The 13,140-nt window shown below is 37.8% G+C and overlaps 1 protein-coding gene across 6 annotated transcripts in view; it reads left to right on the forward strand.

The window, feature by feature from the left end:
- Nucleotides 1–13,140, forward strand: part of numb (NUMB endocytic adaptor protein) — a 233,781-nt gene that overhangs the window by 35,611 nt on the left and 185,030 nt on the right. For all 6 annotated transcript variants that reach the window (XM_090398947.1, XM_090398945.1, XM_090398944.1 and 3 more), the window contains exon 3: nt 3,526–3,597. In XM_090398947.1, the coding sequence (XP_090255073.1) occupies nt 3,526–3,597 (72 nt within the window). The remainder of the gene's footprint in view (nt 1–3,525; nt 3,598–13,140) is intronic.

Genomic DNA, 13,140 nt, shown 5'->3' on the forward strand with positions numbered 1-13,140 from the left:
TGCAGTCTTTCCCTCATCTTATTTCTTCCCTGAAAATACTATTTTCCATATGTTTTCTCTCTGTTAACCAAGTCTCATTAAATAATGCCTGTAACCTTTGGCTAAGTTGAACTAACCACTTCCATAAACTTCTCTCCCTTATTCCAGATGCTTCTGGCAATAGTACAAATAAACTGCAGTGTCATTTTGAGTCCAAAGCTATCCTTACATCTTGTACTGAGCTTTCCCATTTGGTATTTTTGATTGTTCTCCATACACTTGCCTACCAAACATTTTCATAGTTCCAAGGATATGTTATATGCTTGTGCATGCAGGCACAACTAAAGGAAGGTAAAAACAGACTGCATTTAAAATGATGTAATTCTAATGTCCTAACTGATATCCTTTATCTTGATCGTTCTGCTGATTGTCTCAAGATGATATCTCCCACGCTTTTAGAGTGAGGCAGCTTAATTTATTTAAATTAGGTGGAGAAGTTTTTCCCTGCAGATACAACTGTGGTTGTGTTTGCATGCATACCCAATCCTTGTCTGTGAAAAATCCCTTGGTGGTTGAGCATGAAATATTGGATAATAATTTAATGCAAAGTTATTTAATTATTATCTCCAGATGTCTGTTTCTTTCTTGAAGCAAAAACATGAATGATAATCAGTTGTCAATTAAGTATATTGCCTATACAACTGTGGTTGTGTTTGCATGCATACCCAATCCTTGTGTCTGAAAATTCCTTGGTGGTTGAGCATGAAATATTGGATAATAATTTAATGCAAAGTTATTTAATTATTATCCCCAGATGTCTGTCTCTTTCATGAAGCAAAAAAACATGAATGATAATTAGTTGTCAATTAAGTATATCACCAATTAAGTATATCTGTTACTGTGAAAGACCGATATCTGGCAAATGTCGATATTCTTCGGTGAATGTCAGCATTCACATAGTCGCTTGGTGTATATACGAAATATTTGCTAAATATCATTATTTCTCACTTACACCAGCAAATGCCGACATTCAGCATGCACTGATGGTGAATGTTGAATAAAAATATTTTTATTACGTTAAGACAAAAATGCAACTTTTTAATATATGATATATGTCAAAATAGGAGAAAGTTTTCCTTTTACAACTGCATTTAGTCGTGGAACACTTCTTTTTGCAATTACAGTGTGTATAGCCTTGTCCTCCACTTCTCGAATTAGTTGCAGCTGCTTCTCTCAGCGAGATTTCTTGAGAAGAAATCTCATCTATGGAAAGTAACTTTTCTTTACAAATTATGAACTGATTACGGGTATAAAGCTGCTTGAGGGTACCATTTTTGTTTGCTAATTTATAAAAGTCGGAGTCTTCTATTCCAACAACAACCGCCAACACATTTTGGGCATCTGTACGACCACGGTCGACATCAGGGACTTGTATTCGTATGGTATCACCAATTTGAGCAGGAGGAAATTTTCTTTTTGAGGTTCATAACATTTTCGTTGCTTGCAGTAGAAGATTCTCTTTCGCGGCTGCTCTTTTTATAGAAATAAACTCGTATTGTTAAGTCAGGGCTTGATATGAAAACGTGGTAGGTTAGGTTAGGTTCTCGGCTTGTTGTTTCGACCGCCACCAGAGCTTATCTGTGCTTGTTGATATATACCGGTGATGGTTCGAATGTTTATTAATATAGCCAAATACGTCGGTCTTTCACCGACGTATTTGGTATGTGTCGACATTCTCTAATTTCGGTCTTTCACAATAAACAGATGTTATTGTAATTAATGTACTATGATAGTAAAAAAAGTATAGTGTTATCTGGAGTTCAGCCTTTGTGAGTATGATGTAGTTTTTTTTTTTTTTTTTTTTTTTAAATTAGTTTCTTTGAAAAGTTTCTCATGAGAAGCATAACTCAGTATGCCAATTAAAGGTTAGAAAACTTATATCAGAACTAGTTATTACAACCCCAAAGATAAATAATGTCATTTTCTACATTTTACATACATCCCAGCACACATCTTCACAGGAATCCACAACCCAGTACTCATGTTCATAGTTTGAGCTGACCAGTTTACATTGTTAATTTGTTATAAGTATCAGCAATATGTATACATATACTGACATGCATCATATTGTTACATTACTTAAAATGAAAACTTTAACATAAGTAAGGTAGTTAACAAAAAAAAAAAATGATGTACCAATGCTTAGTAGAATATTGCATTGCCAACAAGCAGTAGCACCAAGTGAATATCACATGACATGAATTCCAGGCAAGATTGTTTACTAGGAATGATACCACGTTCTTCCTTCAGGGGGTTTATTAATTTGCACTGGTTTGAGAGTGATGTAAACTGTTGTGATAGGCATACAGTCTCATAAATTCTCGAAGGCAAAAATGTTGCATCACAAGGTGTAGGTAATCACTCAGAATGTTGACTTAGCATGCTGCAACCATCTTGTCTTCTTATGAAAACTTAGTGGCTGAGTGTATGACAGGGAAGTATGATCCTCACCTATATGGAATCACCAGAATCTTTTGCTTTTGGGAATTAGATATAGGAGGTGATACTTGCACTCTTTGAGCTGTCTTTATGTGGATCATTGAGTTTTCATGATTATTCAGTAGACCACTTTGATACTTGGCAGTCCACTGCCCAAGGGCATTTCGTATTTCTCACACAGAAGTCATGAATGGTTTGTGTGCCAAGCAAAATTAGCTGGGATATTTTTTTTCTGTCAAATTCTACAGGAGAGAATCACAGTTGAACCATTTTAAATAATATAGAGCTTCTTCAGTCTACCTAGTTAATTTCTGTAGCAACTCTCTTGTTTCGTATAGTCTAATTGATGCTTTGCATTGTACTGATTGTTTACACTTGATGTGTGTGTGTGTATTGTACAACCATCACTTATGTACTTCTGCTCATTGCTGTCCATCAATGTTACTATCTTTTCTTCTTTTCCCCAGGCTGACATTATCTTCAAATAATTATTCATTGAAGTATTTCCAGATATGCACCTGTGATTATATTTCATTCAAAGAGATCTAGAATGAAATAAGTAAGGAATTACAAATACAGGCAATAAATGATAAAATAAAAGAACACCAGAAGAATTGGAGAGAGCATGCACAATGAAGGAATGTTACCAAAGGAAACAATAAAATATAAACCTAAAGGGAAAAGAGATCAGTTGACTTAGGAAGAGAATGAAAGTATAGTCTCCTTTAGAGCCAAAAACAGGCTTTTATTTTGAAAGACGAAAAGAGATTGTGGCCTCAGGCAACCATGCTAGACCTTTTTGCTTTATTTGGTTACAGCTTTTGAAAAAGAGTGAGCTGCTAAAAAAATAAATCTGCATATTTCTCTTTCTCACACATTCTCAAACAGTGGACATGTTTGAGCATGTCCACTGTTTGAGAAACAGACTATATGCAGAAATAGACTATACAGCAATCCATTCAAGGTTCTTAGCATGTTTCAATTACACCAAACTTAAACAGAAATAATGTAAGATATTTATAATGGTGTGAATTATTTTTATTTCAGTATCTTGGTTGTGTAGAAGTTTTTGAATCCCGTGGTATGCAGGTATGTGAGGAAGCTTTGAGAATTCTGAGGGTAAGTTTATTTTATGTATATATATATATAGTTGAAATTTATAGTTTCATCAAATTTGGATTTTTTTCAGTTTGAAATCAAAATGAGTGGAGAAAAGAATGTAAAGAAAGTGAAGATGAGAACGTAAAGAAAAGCATTTCATAGCTACTAAGAATTGGGTGAATAAATAAGACAAGACTGAACCAGAGAAAAGTGAATTAACCTGGCACTGTGTAAAAATAAGTTGTTGTGGAAGAGGTATCATATGACAGTGACAGATGCATATGATTCATATTAGAAACATGATATTGCACAATAAAGAAAGTACAAGGCTAGTTCATGCCAAAAGATCAATAAGTTATTTTTTTCTGGGCATGCAAGTAAGAAGAAGAAGAATTATGAACGAGTGACACTGGTTGTTGATGGTAAAATATCTGCTTCCCCTTCGTGAAATTATTTGCTTGAAGGAGAAATGCATGGCTTGATATTAATTCTCACATATTTTTAGGAATGTGCAAAGAAAGTGGATTTAAACAGTCTTACCTTGCCATAAATACTGTTACAACTTGTCCACACTGTCCACAGAATTGCACATCCTGGTTCTGTTAGTGCTTGAAGTGCTATTACAGCTACACAGTTCTTATAATTTCCCCAATGTATGTTAATCCATACAGCTAGACAAACTCTATATATACTATAAGAACTGTGTAGCTGTAATAGCACTTCAAAAGGTTGGAATGCAACCACCTGTTATTTTCAACATGCTAGAAACATTCGGAATTAGTAGGATGTTTGTGTATTGGACTGTTAACTGTTATAACAATACAGAAGATGTATCTGACTGCTAAAGAACATGTCAGCCATGCTGTATTAGGATGCAACAACTTGTGAGGACCGTGAAGGCATGCCTCTGCTGTAATCCTGTGAGATTGCAGAAAGTGATGTTGTGAGAGATGAAAATTTCACACAGAACAATGTCGTGTACTAACTGATGACCTGGTGGGGGGAGGGGTGAGAACTTATTGTCATTCTACTGGACACTTCCTAACACCACAACTTATGCAGCAGAGGATGATAAAATCAAAGGCACTTCTCTGGTGGTATGCAAACAACAGACACACAGAGATATCCTCTTCACAGACGAGAAGATGTTCACCGTTGCCAAATCTTTAACCACCAAAACAATCCAGTATATGCCTCAAATGGTTGCGCAGTACCTTTCATAGCACCCAGGAGTCAGAGAGGTTTTCATCCTGTGTCGTCGATGGTTTGATGGGGGTGGGGGTGTAATGTATCGGGAGTATCCAAGTTGCATTTCTGTGAGAAAGGGGTTAAAAACCTCCACCAAAGTATATCAAGACCATGCTGGAACCTGTGGTACAGTTCCTGAGCAACACTTTGTTTCACTGTTAGACGGTGGACCTTCCAACAGGACTCAGACCCTACACACAAGGTGAGGACCACACAACAATGATTGGAGGAGAATGTGCCTAACCACATATTGCCATCTGATTGGTTGTGTGGAAGTTTCCAATTTGAATCCATTAGACTTCAAATTGTGGTCGGAGCTTGAGAGAGCAGTATGCAAGAAACGACACCCATGGCAGCATTTCCATTGGATGTTGTGCATGCCACCATCAGTATGTGATCTGTCTCACAGACTTTGAGCATGCATAAAGGCAAAAGGAGGGACATTTTGAACATTGAATGCTGCTATATGCACATTATACATGTAGTTTGTGCCGAAAGCTGTAAATTATTTCCTGATAGATTATAGGTTTATGCATGGTTCAAGTTGTAACAGTATTTATGGCTAGACTAGGTATCATTGATTGTTTAACAAAAACTTTTTTTTTAATTCGATTTTTATGGTGCAAAGCCATCAAAGGTCATACTAGGTCAGGACACAGGTCACAGTAGTATATACTGTAATTGGTTAGTAGGACAATTACAAACATCCATGCCCTTTGTGAGATTCAAACCTGCAGTCTCTTGGCTAGGAGATATGTTAACCACTCAGCCAACTAGTCCAGCTTTAATGAGAACTTTGTAATAGTAAGGACAATGGTAAGGATGCTAGATATGTGGAGGGAAGGAGAAAATGATACCTTGTACAAGACCACTGTCAAAACTGAAGTTTCTAGTTGTAGTCCAGTTTGCATATCTGTAGTTGTGTTAAGATATGGGAGAAGTTGGTTAAGTCTGGAATAAAAGGTTGACAGGCATAGGTTCTCTATGAAGATCACCACAGCTTTGTAAAGCAAAGCTGTGGTTTGCTTTTTCCAGCTGATGTGTGTTTTAAGAAAATTTAACAAATACTAAATAAGGAAGTCTTATATTATTATTATGATTAGGACCTCCATGGAGTCACAAGACTCATTGTGAGAGGCCCACCTTAGAAAATGCAAAGTCAATCCTACTACTACTTGAACCCATTCACTGTTCAAATTCTCACCACTCTATCAGACAATGCATTCCATCTGATTCAATACCCTCAATGCAAAGAAACCACTCTTCACCTTCTTGCTCACAACTTCCTTTCACAACTTTGAGGGATGGCCTCTTGTTCCTGCTCCTTCCCCTTGTTCCACCAAATGACCTCCCCAGTGTCAGCCCTGTAACTATCTCTGAACAGTTTAAATCTCAATCATATCACCTCTCCTGTCTACTGAACTTTGCAATCCACATTCCCTCAGTCTATTCTCATAACTAACATTGTACAGTCCTGATATTATCTTTGTTATCTGCCTCTACACTCTTTCCAAGGTTAATTTATCCTCTTCAAATCCTGAGGACCAAATTTGAGCACAATAGTCTGTCAGATGTGTTATGAACAGAACTACATCTGGTCCTGGTTTATACAATGGAATAACAATGCTCATCTCTGCTGGTCAGAGATAAGCATTGCCTTCTCAGTATTACAGCAATCCTCTGGGTCACTTTCATCACCTTTGCAATATGTTTTCTGAATTTCAGGTTTCTGTCAACCATCCCCCCCCCTCAGATATCTTGCCTATCCCACTTCTGCCAGTACAGTTGCTCCAGTGGAATATGCAGCCTCCCATTGATGTGTCCCAAACTTCAAGACTTTACATTTAGCTGAATTAAATTGATATCCCCATTCATCTGCTCATCTGTCCATTTTATTCAAATCCTCTTTTGAAGGGCTACCACATCTGCAAAGAACTAAATACCCCCCCTGCAATCTATTGACAGTGTCATTGATATAAAGGTTAAACAATACATCAGTATTGAGCCCTGTGGGATCACACTTTTAACCTTCTGTTTTCTTGATACAGTCCCCTCATAAACAATTCTCTGATACCTATCAGACAGCTAATCCAATTCACTAACCTGACATCCAAACCCATGTACTGCAACTTAGACATCAGCTTATCATGGGGCACCCTATCAAATGCCTTTGTAAAATCCAAAAAACAGCAGAGTAGGACATTCCCTCATCATCCGCTCTTGTCACTTTATTATAAAAGGCAATCAGATTACTGAAACAAGAGTGCCCCTTAACAAATCCATGTTGACTCACTCTCACAGATAACATTACCATTACTGCCCAGTACTGTAAATGATCCTTCACTAATTTCTACAAAATCTTAACTCCTGAGGAAATGCAAATTGGTCTATAGTTTGACACTTCCTTTCTACTACACTTCCTTATACAATGCCACTATCTTACCCTCCTTCTACTACTTTGTCACCGTTCCTGCAGCCAGATCAATGGAGCTGTCAGTTCTTTAGCACATTCTCTCAAAACCCCATGGTGAAATCCCATCTAGTCCCATTGCTTTATTGGCATCCAGAGAATTGTGTTTCAACTACTCAGTAATTGAAACACAATTTCTTCTTGCACTTCTAAACCTCGAATCTGTCCCATCCTTATAGTATTAAAACTTACTTCCAGAATGAAATATTCCAATAAAGTGTTCATTGAACATCTGCACTATGTCCTTTGCATTGGTCACTCTGCTCCCATTTTTATTCAACATTGTCATTCTTCCACAATCATTCCTCTTCCTACTGGTGACATGACAAAAATTCCTTAGGATTTTCTTAGATCTCAGAGCCAATCTCTTCTTATATTTCAGTTTTGCCTTCCATCCCATACTAGTCACTTTCCTGGTTTGAGTCTTATATTCTTCATGCATCTACTCTCCATCCCTCTCCTTATATCTCTTCCATAACCTCTTTTTCATCTACAGTTCCTGTTTGATATTGTTTGTCATTCACTTTACACCAAATTGTGTTCTCTTTTTCACTCCTGGTATACAACTTGCTATTGCTGCTAATAAATATTCCTTCACCAGTTCCAAAGTACTGATCATATCTTGCCCTTCCAATTCCTCCATCTATGGAACTTCCTCCCAGCTGATTTCTGAGGTTATTATAATCACCTCTCTTTGAATTCCACATACATTCCTTTCTCTTTGATACTCCTGCATGTCTGTTCATTTTCAAGTCAAAACCACGTGGTCACTCTCTCCAATCAGGGGCAGAGAATTCCACAAATTCCATTCCCTTACTTCATGTAGTTTCCACTTCTCAATTTATACTGCTGTAGTTAAAAAATCAACCTTAACAATCATTCTTTTTGTACCAGCCAAGCTCAACTGCCTAAACATCTCCTGTTCTTCACCCTCAATGCTCCCTGGCTTTTAGCAACACCCCCACTAAATATCCTGTCCTGCCCACCTCCACCTCGCATTATATGCTCTCAAAAGCATTAGTGCCATTAATTGTATCGTCTCCACTCTGAGAGGAACACAACTCATCACTTATCATGTACTCTACCACTGCGTTTGTCTTTCTTAACCTGCTGAAAAATGCTATACCCTGCTACTTCTATTCCTGTCAGATATCTTCTGTCAACCGTGTCCCAACTCATTCCTGATACGTTCCTCTTCTTCTTTCTGCAAGCTATGTACTCTTGCTCGACATTCATCCTCCAATTAACACTATCTTCCAAAACTATACAAACCTACTACACTCCATACTTTTATACTTGCATTCACATGCTGCCCTTTTTCCTCACCCTCAATCACGTTACTTGCCTCTCTCAGTCGTTATTTACTAATTTCTGACGTAACACTGCTGAGGTCCGTTATGCTAATTTCTAAATCACAAAGCTCTCCCCCATTTTCTACATTTTACATAGACATGTATTGCCTTGTCTCTCACCTGTCACATTTCCAATGCGTATATGCTGCAAGCACCACATATCACGAGATCCCGTAGTATCATCATGAAATTCCTCAAAGGGTGTACAGGATATAATAGGACTACATGAAAAATTACATCATCACTAACTTCCCATCTACAATTTTCCTCCAAATCAGTCTGTTACCTATCAAGACTCCAACATTATCAGATCTTATATTTCTATCTTCTAAGGCACTTTTTACTGTATCAATCCACATATTTCTTGGTCTTCCTCTGAATTTTTTTCCTGCCAACCTGGCAGAGAACACTTGTTTTGCTCATCTTTCCTCTCCCATTCTGTTTAAGTGACCATACCACCTGAGATTAGATGTGCTAATGCATTCATGGATGCTCACAGTGTCAAGTTCTTTCCTAATATTCTTGTTTCTTAATATGATATTGCCATTGAAGTGTTTTACTTCTGACCCAGCTCTCGGATTCATAAGTCAAAACTGGTTTGAACACTGTCTTGTATACAGCTAATTTAGTATTCAACTAATTTCTCTCTTATTCCATATGAATTTATTCAATTGACTTCCTACCATACCAGCTTTGTTGATTCTGTTGTCTATTTCCATATTTAATTTACCATCTTTAGTAAAAATCGTGCCTAAGTAGCTGAAATGTTTTACTTGTTCCACAGGTTCCCCGTTCACAACACAATTGACATTATCAACAATTCTACCTATTTTCATTGTCTGTCTTTTTAATGCTGACCTTCATACCATATCTATTACAACACTTATTCACTTTAGTCACAGAATCTTGTAGACTTGTAGGGGATTTATTTACAAGTGTTATACTTCTAATAACATCATCCGCAAAGAGCTGACATTAACATCTCCAATTTCGATATCAGGTTCATTACCACTTTCCTTCATAATGTGATCCATATAGATAATGAATAACAGAGCGGATAATGTACATCCTTGTCTGACACCAGATTTAACATTAAACCATCTTCCTGTACTTCCTTCAATTCTAACCCCTCCATGTGGTACACCTGTTCGTGGTGGAGGGGACCTCCCAGTGATGGTACTAGCCCTTTTCATTCTGGAATAAAGGATAGTGAAAAAGACTTCTCCTGAGTCTTTTTCACTATCCTTTATTCCAGACCACCATCACTGGGATCAAATACCCTGCTGCCGTGTTTGCCGTGCAGTGCGACCCACGGACATCTGGAAAGGGGAATCCTGGTGGTCTTGCATTACCTTGGCCCCTGCTTCGGCAAGGTCATGGATGGCTCAATCAGAATCAGTTAGCTAGTGGGCTTGCCTGCAAGGGTCAGCAGTGTTGCAGTAAGTCTCCCACCCCCCATGGTCCGGGATTGGGATCCTATGCATGCTGTAGTGCCAGTATAGCATCCTAGGTAGCCCTGGCGTTCCACTCCTGAGTGCAGTCATTGCTTGCCAGGCAGTGGGCATCCATGTGTGGCTCCATAATGGTTGGGGAGCTCTGCCGCCAAACCAAAAACTTCTGCAGCGTCTTCAGCATGAATTCTCCATCCTCAAATGTTTCAGGGGTCCTAACAACTGAACCAGGTACTGATACCATAGATACAGCATATGGAAACAGAAGTAAGAAACAAAAGACATATGATGCTAACATAAATTTACCAACATTTTTAATCAATCATGCTACAGGTGAAAAACCAATAGGGAAAATGTCACCCTTCTTTGTTCAAAAAGGTTTAGAGGTACTGGAAGGACCTCCCAAAACTGTTAAGAAATTACGTTCTGGTGATGTCCTTGTGGAAACATTGTATTAGCAACATTCTGAGAAACTACTGAGAGCAACAACAACAATGGGTGAAATAAAAATTACGGTAACACCTCATAAAACACTCAACTCCTCTAGAGGAGTGATATCAGAATGAGATCTCCTTAATGTTCCTGATGAGGAAATATGTTCAGAACTTAAAGATCTAGGAGTGACAGGCGTTAAGTGCATCCTGATATGTAGGGATGGTCGCCTAGTTCCAGTCAAGAACATCATCCTTACTTTTGATACACCTAATCCTCCAACGTCTAAAAAAGCAGGGTATCTCAGCTGACCTGTTAGAATGTACAACCCTAACCCACTGAGATGCTTTAAATGTCAGCGATATGGACATGCCCAGACTGCCTGTCGTGGTTCTACTACCTGTGCTCGACGTGGTAGTAAAGAGCATGATAACAAATCTTTCTGTGCAAAAAAAGCTAAATGTGTCAACTGTCAGGGAGATCATCAAGCTTACTCTCGTGCATGTCAGGAATGGAAAGATGAAAAAGAAATTCATCATCATCATCAAATTCCTGACATTTACCCTCAAGGGGGTGTACAGGATATGATAGTACTACATGAAAAATTTACATCATTACTAACTTCCTATCTACAGTTTTCCTCCAAATCAGTCTATTACTTGTCAAGACTGCAATATTATCATTATCAGATCTTATATTTCTATCGTCTAAGGCACATTGTACCGTATCAATCCACCTATATCTTGGTCTTCCTCTGGATCGTTTTTCTGCCAACCTGGCAGAGAACACTTGTTTTGCTAATCTTTCCTCGCCCATTCTGTTTAAGTGACCATACCACCTGAGATTAGCTTTGCTAATGCATTCCTGGATGCCGACAATGTCAAGTTCTTTCCTAATATCCTCGTTTTTAATATGATATTGCTATTGATGCCATCTGTTCATGCCTATAATCTTTCTCAGGACACATATCTGTGGTCTCTAGTCTTTGTTCAAGTGTTTTACTTCTGACCCAGCTCTCAGATTCATAAGTTAAAACTGGTTTGAACACTGTCTTGTATACAGCTAATTTAGTATTCAACTAATTTCTCTCTTATTCCATATGAATTTATTCAATTGACTTCCTACCATACCAGCTTTGTTGATTCTGTTGTCTACTTCCATATTTAATTTACCATCTTTAGTAAAAATCATGCCTAAGTAGCTGAAATGTTTTACTTGTTCCACAGGTTCCCCGTTCACAACACAATTGACATTTTCAACAATTCTATCCATTTTCATTGTCTTTGTCTTTTTAATGCCGACCTTCATACCATATCTATTACAACGGTTATTCAGTTTAGTCAGGGACTCTTGCAAACTTGTAGCGGATTTATTGATAAGTATAACATCGTCCGCATAAAGCAAAGAGCTGACATTAACATCTCCAATTCTGATATTATGTTTAATACCACTTTCCTTCATAATGTGATCCATATAGATAATGAATAACAGAGAGGATAATGTACATCCTTGTCTCACACCAGATTTAACATTAAATCATCTTCCTGTACTTCTTTCAATTCTAACTGCCGACTTACAACTCAAATACAGACTAAGTATTGCTTGATATAATGCCCCATTGACACTATATAACTGTAGCATATTGAATAGCTTCTCTCTTGGCACCTTGTCATATGCCTTTTCCAGATCGACAAAACTTAAATACAGATCTTTGTTATATTCCCATGCTTTCTCAACTGTGTGTCATAAAGTGAAGATCTGATCCTGACAGCCTCTATTTGGCCTGAATCCAGCTTGTTCTTCACCAAGCTTTTCTTCCACAATTCTTCTCAACTGTTTCTCAAGTATGCTTGCATAGATCTTGCCAGCAACACTCAGTAGAGAAATACCTCTGTAATTCTCACATTTAGTTTTATTTCTATTTTTATATAAGGGTACTATGAGCTCTACTCCAGTCATCTGGAATTCGTCCCTCTGTCCAGGCCTTCTGAACTATGCAGTGCAGCCCCTGTAAGACTTTTATACCTCCATACTTGAGTATTTCTGGTCGAATATCATCTACTCCTGCTGCCTTTCCACATTTCAGGCTTTTGATGGCTTTTTCTACTTCAAGTATGTCTATGTATACCTGACTGCATGCCTGGTCAGTGTTTTTTACCGCTGTGCTGTCATCATTGCTTGTTTCATTTAGCAATTTTTTGAAGTAATAGCTCCATACTTGAAGGATATCTTTTTCTCCTGTTTTTATGTCGCCATTATCATCTCTAATTCCTTTTACCTAGACTCTTTCCTTTATTTCTGAGCTTTAGTTCCATGACTTTTGTTTAGCTAGTTTTACACAGTGTTTAGCTTTCTTACATTTGTCTCTGTGTTCTCTGAGAGCACAAGCAGACTTATTTGCCAGGAACTTTTGATATGCTTTCTTCTTTTCTTTCACTGCCTCTTTAACTCTTCTGTGTTCACCATGGAGTTCTGATTTTTCTATCCTTACAGACAACCTCACTACATGCCTCTCTAGCTGAACCAATCAGTGTTTTCTTCAGGGCTTGCCACTGAATCTCAAAGGTTTGATTCCTGTTCTCAAACTGTTTCATTTTTTCTTCAATCA

The sequence above is a fragment of the Typopeltis vanoorti genome, chromosome 10 (assembly GCF_054136105.1).
Source record: "Typopeltis vanoorti isolate ZY-2024b chromosome 10, IOZ_Tvanoo_1.0, whole genome shotgun sequence".
NCBI classification, from domain to species: Eukaryota; Metazoa; Arthropoda; class Arachnida; order Uropygi; family Thelyphonidae; genus Typopeltis; species Typopeltis vanoorti.